Raw genomic sequence first — 10,869 nt, 5'->3', positions numbered from 1 at the left:
CTGCTGAACCGGTGTGCCGTGTTGCGGTTTCTCGAGTAATCACCAGCTCGTAAGGGGGAAGGGCGAGAGGCAGCACGCCCACGAGACGGTTAAGCGGCGGTGCGCGGTTACACCTGTACACCACCAAGTGGAGGGGATTCTCAGGCAACGAAGGAGATCACGCGCAGATGTGGTGACAATTTGGCTGGAGTACGGGAGCCGCTCGCACGTGTGTGTGCGCGCTTGGAGGGATGCATGTACACGTAGCCGCACACCTCTACGTGGCGTGTGGGTGTATACTTATGTATTCGAAGCGAGGGAAGAGGAGGCGATGGTGATATCTTCCTTGACAGAGAAGTTAGGAAAAAAAACAAAGAAACCTGCACCTGTGTAGTATGCAGGTGCGCGAAAGGACGAGGAACAGTACAGAGGTGTGTTGAGATGGGCGTCTTTGCGCGTCGACACGTGCGCAGGTCAGATTGCACGTCGGCGGCGAAGGCAGCGGCATGCCGAGAGAAAGATGGCGGGAGGAGGGGGTACATGAGGCACATCCCTGCGGCGTCACCGCAGACACACACACACACACACCTACGAGACGCGTTCTCCTGCCCCCCCCTCCGCCCCTGCCTCTCTCTCATGTCCTTCCACAGGAGAGCCAAAGAGAGACAAGGGGACATCGAACGCATCAGCGAGTGTGCGGGTGCGTGTGTGTGTGCGTGTGGGTGTTTCTTTTTTTTTTTTCGCGTGTCTTTCATCTGCGCGACACGTGACCAACTCGTCGTCATGCCTTCGCTTGTATATGCTCGGAGAGTCACGTCAACGGTACCCCTCGTTGGCTTAAAGTGGAGGAGCGGCACACGCACACACAATATATACACACACATGGAGAGAGGACGACAGAGAAAACGAAGAAGCGAGGAGATGAGCACAGAGGGAAAGCAGCACCGAACGGAGACAGTCCACAGGAAAAAGAAAGACACAGAAAAATACCACCTTCAACACAACACGAAGATGACAGGACGTGAAAAAAAAAACGAGAGGAGCAACACACACTCACACACATATAAACAGATAAAAGAACGCAACAACAGCAGCCAGAGGACGCACAGCGGTTCGGGAAACTGCACAAGGAGCCCCAACAGTGGACGGGGAGCGGGGGAGATGGAAAGAGGAAGTACAAACAGAGCGGTAGCTCTTCCTATCGCACTAGGCTCATTACACACACACACACACACACACACCCACGCAGACGCACACGAGCAGCAGCGATGGCCTCCTCTCCTCTCATCCTCTTTTTCTTTTGGTGCAGACGCCAGCGTCTGCTGAGCGATTCGATAAGAAGAGCGGGACATAAAACGAGGCGGGAAGGCGGAAGCACACCAGACCAGGAAAGTCGCCACGAACGCCGGCAATACACAACAGATGAAAACACACACGCACAAAGGAGTAGGGGGAAACTAAAGATAGAGGGTGTCTGTCTGTGTCTGTGTCTGTGTCTGTGTGTGTGTGGAGGCGGGTAGGTGGGTAGGCGGGGGGGGGGGGAGGGGACAAACCTAACAATGAAAAAAAAGCATATGGAGAGGAAGTCCGCGTGCACCGCTTAGACGAAGCCCCTCTGTTGTCACACTGGCAGCAGGGTGAAGCACGTCGCGGACACACATACGCCCACACGCCCAAAAAGTACACGCACATGCACACATGCACGTGCGTCCCGGAGAAGAACAAGAGGGATGACTTGGGAGTAAGAGCGAGGGAGGAGCAAAAAAGAAAAGGGCGCCGCACGCAGAGGTGACGGGGACAGCCGCCGCCTTCTCTTCTTGGCACTGCAACTGTAGTTGTCCGCTTCTCCTACTTTTTGGTACTTGCGGTCACTTTTCTCGTCCGACTTGCCACATCGCGGGGCGTATACACAGACGACAACAACATAGAAACAAGAAAGAGGTACGCACGAGGTTTTATCATTACCCTGGGGTCCTCTCGTTTTTTTTTCTTGTCACGGAGCAAGCAGCAACGAGACCTACAAGAGCAGCCAACGTGTGGTGAGAGCAAACGTCTTCCATTTTCTTCTCTAGTGAGGCCCTTTTCAATGTGCATACTTCCAGCGGAGGCAGAGCGAGTACGGGATGTGTGTGTGTGTGTGTTGCGGCGTGGCCTACGAGCTCTTCTTTTTCTTTCGATGGGGGGGGGGGAGGGGGAGGCGCAAAGAAACGTAGACAACAACCAAAAACGAAAATGATTCGGAGAGAGAGAGACGTGCAAGCAAAATAGAAACCGCATCGCACACATCGACTGGGACACTCGTTTATCCCTTCAACGGCTATGGAGAACAAAAACAAAAATACAAAAGAGGAAAAGGGAGCATGTGAAAAAGAAAAAAAGGGCACGTATATACATACATACACGTACACATATATGCAAACACACGTATATAGAATCGAAAAGGGAGAGGGGATGGGGGAGGGGATGGGAAGACAAGCCAAAGAAAGAAAGCGGATGGAAGGATGACACAAGCGCACGCATACAGAAAATGATGAAGAAGCAAAAGCAAACAAAGTGGTAAAGCAGAGGGCGCGGATACCGGGGGCACATGCGCATGCACACTCACGAATACACCTGTTCGGACAGCACGAGAAAAAAAAACGAAACAATATGTACTGACGAGGCTACAAAAGGCGCGCGCACGACCACGCAGAGCCGATCGCGTCGTAAAGGAAAAAGACAACAACAACAAAAGAAACAGAAGAGGCACGAGGGGGGGGGGAGAATGAAGGAGGCGCGGAGTGAAAAAGGGGGGCGCGATGAATGACAATAAGGCGGGATAAGAGAGGCGTTTGGTGGGTGGGTAGCTTCATGAGGGACACACCGCACGCACGCACACACTCGCACTCTCGCTAGCATCATCGCTTGGGCACACGAGAAAACAATACAGAATGACAAATGGGGGAGAGGAGGAGGAGTGGAGGGGAGAGGACTCCCACCCTCCCTCTTCCCTCTCGCCTCCACGTACAATGTGTACGTGTTTGCAGTGTCTGTGTGCAAGAGGGCTTGGATAGTCGGACGACTCTCTGAGACGTTGGAAAGACACGAACAAGGAAGACCAGAAATCGGTCACGACAAAACAAAATTGTTAAAAGAGGGCTGCATCAGTACGGAGGGATGGAAACTGGTAACCGGTAGAGGCAAGCGTGCACACCACATCCCCACGCACATACCCATTCGGTCAGACCTCGACAAAAAGAAAAAGTAAAGAATAAGTATAACAGGTACTGCCCTCTCCTCTGGAGCTTCGCGTCTTTATTCGCGCGATATCAAGGGATATCTGACCCTTCTGAAGGAGGTGGTGATGGTGGAGAGCAGAGAACGCGGCAGCTAGAGGCACCTTGGCTAAACGCCACCTATTATTCGAAACGTGACGAAGAACACTGCACTTGAACAGCGAGAAAATGCCTCACACGTGGTCGTTTTCCTCACTTCGCTATGCGTCTCTGCGTTCCTCTCTCAGAGCGTCACACTTCCCGTCCTTCGCTGCCGTTCACACGAGCACGAAGAAGAGAAACTGTTTGTCGCCGCTTCATCTTCCCCTCTTGCCGAGTTTTCTTGTGATTCTTTTTAACTTTGCTGCTCGTTTCTTTTCGGAGCTTCCGATTATCGACTACGCTTGCAAACGGCGCCTGCGTGCACACGATACGACGCGCCACACCGCTGTCCCTCCCCTCTCCTTGGACAGCACAGCAAGTATCCAGAGCATGCTTGAAGGGTGATCGATGAGGAAAACGAGGCGAACAACAACAAAGACAGACGTGAATGCCCGCGCAGGTGTGCTCAGTGAAGGGATGATGGATGGTGACGACTGCGTGTTGTTTTCGAGGTTGTACGACGGACATCAGCCTTAGGGACCCACTCTCGTGCTTTGATTGTCGTCTCTCTATCTCGCTCCCTCTACAGCAGTGTGCGTATTGTGTGAAGTAGAATCAACAAAGGGAGGGGAGGAGGGGGGAGGCAAGCACTCTGCGCACCTGCATTGCCTCACCGCTGTCCGCCTGAACCTATGCATGAAATACTGTGGAGGCGTACCGCAGGCCCTCTTCCATGGCGCCACACGCGAAAAGGTATGGGGCGGAGTAGCGGTAGCGTTGCCTCAGGAGGAAGAGGGAAGAAGTTAGGGAGGGAGGGGGGCAACACGGAAAACACGCCGTGCCAAATAAAAAAGGGCCAAGAGCAGACGTACCACGTGCAGCACCAAGAGGAGTCCTTAAGATGCCAACGGAGAAGCAACCAACCAAACGACGCAACAGAAAAGAAAAAAACATGTATTACATGCTGGTGCATTTCGTGGACACAATAGTACGAAGAAATTGTCTATACGGAGAAAGAGGGATGGGCGTCCGTGTGTGCGTGTGTGCGTGTGTGTGGGAGGGAGGGAGGGGAAGGCATGAGGGCCAGGATTTGGGGGGGGGGTGGAAAGAAAGACAGAAGCAAGTGACTTTTTTCCGCACCTTTTCAGTTCGCTCCTGTGCCCCCTCCCTCCCTCGCCCTCCTCCCCTCATGAGGCATTCCCTCGTGCCTCCCCGGGCGCTTCACCGAGGAAAAGTACAACATACAGATAACGAGCGAGGGAGACACACACACGCACACACGCACAAAAACACGACAGGGTTGCACAAGAAAAAGAACAAGCAACCAAAGAAACAGTGCCAGAAACCCCCGACAACTGGGCCGTCACCCACAGGAGCATGAGGGACGAGTCTGGAACACCGTGATGAGGATCCCCGCCGCTCCCTAGTGTCGGCTTTGAAAAGCACTGAGAGCCGCGCAGAAACGAGAGAGCACGGCCCCTTCGCCGTTTCAGCTGTCTTCGCTGTGCGCCGAAAACGATGCGAAAGCGATGTCGTCCGAACACGGGCGCACCAGCTCTCCCTAGTGCGAACCGCGCAAAAAACGAAAGACCACGTCTGCACGCCTCACGTCTACATTACCCCAATCACAATCACGGCGGCAAGCGTCACCAAGAGACCGCCGCCGCTCGAGCGGATATTCCACAACGCCGCACGGGCTAACGGTCCTTTCACACCATCCACAGACGTGCCCTGGCAGCGCGTCCCCAGGAACTGTCCGACACCATCCGGCCCAACACTGGTGCAGCATGAGAAGTAACCTCGGCTACCGAGAGCACCGCTACAAGTCACAATGGCATTCGCATAGTTCTCAATCATGTCCCCGCACGTGGTATTATACTCGCTGCCATCCCACTTGCTGCAGCAGATGTCCTCCTTATACATAGAAATAATATCAACGCCGGCCTCTTCCACATTCGGGCACATCAGATACAGATTATCATAAAAACTATCCCGCAACGAAGAGGCAGACGAAAACGACGGCAGAACGGGGTTCCCAGTTGGTTCCACAGTGGTCGTCGTCGAGGACGAAGACGACGAGGACGCCGAGTACGGCGCAGAGCTGCTGCTGGACGGTGCAGACACCGAGGACGACGAGGACGGCGCGGAGCTGCTGCTGGATTGCGCGGACGACGAGGACGGCGCAGAGCTGCTGCTGGACGGCGCAGACGACGAGGACGGCGCGGAGCTGCTGCTGGACGGCGCAGACGACGAGGACGGCGCAGAGCTGCTGCTGGACGGCGCAGACGACGAAGACGGCGCGGAGCTGCTGCTGGACGGCGCAGACGACGAAGACGGCGCAGAGCTGCTGCTGGACGGCGCAGACGACGAGGACGGCGCGGAGCTGCTGCTGGACGGCGCAGACGACGAGGACGGCGCGGAGCTGCTGCTGGACGGCGCAGACGACGAGGACGGCGCAGAGCTGCTGCTGGAGGACGCAGACGACGAGGACGGCGCAGAGCTGCTGCTGGACGACGCAGACGACGAGGACGGCGCGGAGCTGCTGCTGGACGACGCAGACGACGAGGACGGCGCGGAGCTGCTGCTGGATTGCGCAGACGACAAGGACGACGAGGACGGCGCGGAGCTGCTGCTGGACGACGCAGACGACGAGGACGGCGCGGAGCTGCTGCTGGATTGCGCAGACGACAAGGACGACGAGGACGGCGCGGAGCTGCTGCTGGACGGCGCGGACGAAGAAGACGGCGCGGAGCTGCTGCTGGACGGCGCAGACGACGAGGACGGCGCAGAGCTGCTGCTGGACGGCGCAGACGACGAGGACGGCGCGGAGCTGCTGCTGGACGGCGCAGACGACGAGGACGGCGCAGAGCTGCTGCTCGACGGCGCGGACGACGAGGACGGCGCAGAGCTGCTGCTGGACGGTGCAGACGACGAGGACGGCGCGGAGCTGCTGCTGGACGACGCAGACGACGAGGACGGCGCGGACGACGCGGAGCTGCTGCTGGACGGCGCAGAGCTGCTGCTGTAGGACGCAGACGACGAGGACGACGAGGACGGCGCGGAGCTGCTGCTGGACGGCGCAGACGACGAGGACGGCGCAGAGCTGCTGCTGGACGACGCAGACGACGAGGACGGCGCAGAGCTGCTGCTGGACGGCGCGGACGACGAGGACGGCGCAGAGCTGCTGCTCGACGGCGCGGACGACGAGGACGGCGCAGAGCTGCTGCTGGACGGTGCAGACGACGAGGACGGCGCGGAGCTGCTGCTGGACGACGCAGACGACGAGGACGGCGCGGACGACGCGGAGCTGCTGCTGGACGGCGCAGAGCTGCTGCTGTAGGACGCAGACGACGAGGACGACGAGGACGGCGCGGAGCTGCTGCTGGATTGCGCAGACGACGAGGACGGCGCAGAGCTGCTGCTGGAGGACGCAGACGACGAGGACGACGAGGACGACGAGGACGGCGCGGAGCTGCTGCTGTAGGACGCAGACGACGAGGACGACGAGGACGGCGCGGAGCTGCTGCTGGACGGCGCAGAGCTGCTGCTGGAGGACGCAGAGCTGCTGCTGGAGGACGCAGACGACGAGGACGACGAGGACGGCGCGGAGCTGCTGCTGTAGGACGCAGACGACGAGGACGACGAGGACGGCGCGGAGCTGCTGCTGGATTGCGCAGACGACGAGGACGACGAGGACGGCGCAGAGCTGCTGCTGGACGGTGCAGACGACGAGGACGGCGCAGAGCTGCTGCTGGACGGCGCAGACGACGAGGACGGCGCAGAGCTGCTGCTGGACGGTGCAGACGACGAGGACGGCGCAGAGCTGCTGCTGGACGGTGCAGACGACGAGGACGGCGCAGAGCTGCTGCTGGACGACGCAGACGACAAGGACGGCGCAGAGCTGCTGCTGGAGGACGCAGACGACGAGGACGACGAGGACGGCGCGGAGCTGCTGCTGGACGACGCAGACGACGAGGACGGCGCGGACGACGCGGAGCTGCTGCTGGACGGCGCAGAGCTGCTGCTGTAGGACGCAGACGACGAGGACGACGAGGACGGCGCGGAGCTGCTGCTGGACGACGCAGACGACGAGGACGGCGCGGACGACGCGGAGCTGCTGCTGGACGGCGCAGAGCTGCTGCTGTAGGACGCAGACGACGAGGACGACGAGGACGGCGCGGAGCTGCTGCTGGATTGCGCAGACGACGAGGACGACGAGGACGGCGCAGAGCTGCTGCTCGACGGCGCGGACGACGCGGAGCTGCTGCTGTAGGACGCAGACGACGAGGACGACGAGGACGGCGCGGAGCTGCTGCTGGACGACGCAGACGACGAGGACGGCGCGGACGACGCGGAGCTGCTGCTGGACGACGCAGACGACGAGGACGGCGCGGAGCTGCTGCTGGACGGTGCAGACGACGAGGACGGCGCAGAGCTGCTGCTGGACGGCGCAGACGACGAGGACGGCGCAGAGCTGCTGCTGGACGGTGCAGACGACGAGGACGGCGCAGAGCTGCTGCTGGACGACGCAGACGACGAGGACGACGAGGACGGCGCGGAGCTGCTGCTGGACGGCGCAGACGACGAAGACGAGGTGGTGGCGGAGCTGCTACTACTTTCTGTCTGTGGCTCGCAGATGTTCTCAGTCGCGCAGTCAGGAGCGAGTACCTCCGGCTGAGCGGTGATGGTCATGGACACACCGTTCCTCTCGGCCCATGTACTTGGGAGGCAGCCGCAGAGTCGGTTGACTTCGAGGCTGACACGGGTGAGGGTAACCATCGCGTTGTAGGTCTCTGGGATAGAGCCGACAAGCTGGTTATGGTGCAGGTGTAGGGTTCGCAGCTGCGTTAGCGAGCTCCATTTATCAGGTAAAGTCGCGTGTATGTTGTTGTTGGGCATAGATAGAATCTCGAGGTTCTTGAGGGCGCCCCAGGAGGTTGGTAGCGTGCCTGACACGCTGGTGCTGTCGAGGTCGAGCTCCCGCAATGCTTTCATGCTGCTCCACGAGGCCGGCAAGTGATCCGGAATTGTGAGATGCACTAATCTGAGCACCTCCAAATTCGCTAAGCGGCTCCAACTTTCGGGGAACTTACCGACTGTCCACGTGAAGCTGAAATCGAGGAACTTCAGCACGGACATGGAACCCCACTGGGATGGCAGCGTTCCCCACATCGAAGTGTATGCAAAGGACACCTTCTGCAGAGACGTCAGCGAGGCCCAGCTATTGGGATACTCGCCCTCCAGCCACACGCTATGACTGAAATCAAGCGTGGTTACCACCACCTCCGATGGGTTCACATCGGCGGGCACCTCCGGAACAGAACCGAAAAACTCTGTGCCAGTAATCTCCACTGCCACACCCGCCGGTGTGCAGTGCACATACTCCCAGACACAGAAGTTCGTGCACGTCCACAGCGGCTGCAGGTCTTTAATTGTGTACTTGAACGCCTCAAGGAAGTTGCGCGTGTGCACCTGCTGGCTTGCTGTGTAAAACGGAATGGGGCCATCACACTCCAGTTCAGAGCTGCTGCTGCTGCTGCTGTCCTTGCAGCTGATTTTGCAGAGGTCTGAGTTGGTTATTCTGTCCTCGGCTATAACTATGACTGAGGGGTTGAAGGTAGCCCACTCCTGTGGAGGGCAGCCGCACAAGTTTGTGAGCTCAATATTGATAATTCGAAGACTGGTCCAACTCCCCCATTCTTTCGGGATGGTCCCTGTGAGGCCGGTATTATTGTGGAGGTAAAGATACTTCATCTTTGGATTGCAGACGGGCAGGTTGGGTGGAAGCGTTCCACTCATGCTGCTGCTGTGAAGTGACACGTTTTCCGCGTTGCGTGGAATGAAGCACCTGCTCAGTTTCGTTCCAGTGGCGGCCTCAGTCACGGTTCTCACAGTGTAGACGATATTCTGGACGTCAAATGATTTCAAAGCAGGCGAGCTAGTGTCTAGACTGATCTTCAGAGACGTGAGCTGTTCAAGCTTCCTCCAGCTCTCTGGCAGCCGACTCTTGATGCCATCGCCTTCGCCCTCGACAGCAAAGCTTGTTATCATCACCTGCTTGACATCTACGGCAGTGGGCACTTCTGGTAGCCGGCCGACAAGCCGTCGTGAATCAAGGCGCACCTCAACACCCTCCGCAGAGCAATGCACGCCATGCCAGTCGCAGAAGTTGCGGCACACCCACATCTTCCTGAGAGCGGCGATAGTGTATGGGAACTCGGCCAGGAACGCCAAAGTGTTCGTCTGCTGTTCGACTGTGTAAAACGGGATGGTGTCATGCCCGGTGCAGTCGACTACCTTCCCCAGCAGGACAGCAGGTTTCCCACCCATAATGCGCGGGGGTGTTGTTGTGACACCGCTAACGAAGCTAGCCAAAACAGTAACGGCTATTATCACCAACGCAGGCACCGCGGGCTGCCATTGCCGCTTCGGCGTGCGACGTGCCCCTTGAGCGGAGAGTTGCTGGAGTGCCATGATCCTAGATCGATTTTGATAGCGACCCTGAAGAGCACCAACAACCAAAGAAAATCAGTAGATAAAAAGGAAGCCGCAGTGCACGAGTGCGTCTCCTTGAATTCGGAAATCAGTGTCTGAGCTGCTGTGGATGTCTGCATACAGAGGGACCGCTACGTGTGTGTGCGCGCGCGCGTGCGTGTGTGTCTACTCCTTCGCCCAGCAGCGGTTTGTTTTGCTGCTGTTTTGTAGGAGCGCTGCCGATGAAATTCTTGTTAAAGTTTTTCTTTGTTGTGTGTGTGTGTGTGTGTGTGTGTGTGTTTGTGTGCTTCATGAAAAATGATCTTCAGAAGTGCTGAGACCTCTTGAAGGCAACACAGAAAAATGATCTATTGTCTCAAAACGAAAAAAAAAGAAATTCGGTGGTGCTCCTGTGCTGTGGTCCCGGGAGGAGAGGTGGAAGAGGGGGAGGGGGAGAGGGAGAGACGAAGAGGGGTATGGTAATACGCTACACCGTTAGCTTGTCCAGTTCCGGTTGGTTCAGTCGCACGTGCCGTTTTGTGCGCGTCTCTCCCTCTCTCCCTGTGTGTGTCACGTTGTCTACACCATTTTCGGCCCTTTTTTTTCACATTTCGCTGCTCGCTATATATTGCCGAGAGCCGTTTACGGCCCCCACGCATTCCAACGTGTTTCCCTCTCCTCCCCAGCGCTGTCCTCACCGCGCTTGCGAGCGCGCACGCGTTTGTACCATGCTGCGATGGGGATGTCACTGTATCCTCGTCCTGACCGCTGGCCTCGCCTACCGCGTCCGTGACAGCACAAGGTCTGACCCAAAACAACTCCAGCGGAGGGGGGGGGCGAGATGTCAACGGAAGGACGAGAGCCGTCAAACGGCACAAAAAAAAAAGATGCAACCAGAGGAGGCGAGAAGAATCAAGAAAAGAACATGCACACGTCTCCGAGGGTGTGTGCATGCCTTTCCCTCCGCACCCAACGTCTCCTGCCGCCTTACTTGTGCACCGACAAGCGACGCCTCCCCTCACTCTCCTTCCTCTTCATCGTTGCGTCCCTCCCCCCTCCC

General features: G+C 58.0%; 1 protein-coding gene across 1 annotated transcript; it reads right to left on the bottom strand.

Moving 5' to 3' along the window:
- Positions 1 to 4,946: 4,946 nt before the first annotated feature.
- On the bottom strand, positions 4,947 to 9,665 carry LMXM_34_0550 (proteophosphoglycan ppg1; the record flags this gene model as incomplete). The annotated part of the gene is made up of 1 exon (XM_003879004.1): positions 4,947 to 9,665. One exon carries the CDS (start codon positions 9,663 to 9,665, stop codon positions 4,947 to 4,949), a length of 4,719 nt encoding a protein of 1,572 aa, XP_003879053.1.
- Positions 9,666 to 10,869: the final 1,204 nt, after the last annotated feature.

The sequence above is a fragment of the Leishmania mexicana genome, chromosome 34, assembly GCF_000234665.1.
Source record: "Leishmania mexicana MHOM/GT/2001/U1103 complete genome, chromosome 34".
Classification (NCBI taxonomy): domain Eukaryota; phylum Euglenozoa; class Kinetoplastea; order Trypanosomatida; family Trypanosomatidae; genus Leishmania; species Leishmania mexicana.
The sequence above is the reverse complement of the archived record's forward strand: the minus strand, read 5'-3'. Positions and strand labels throughout refer to the sequence as shown.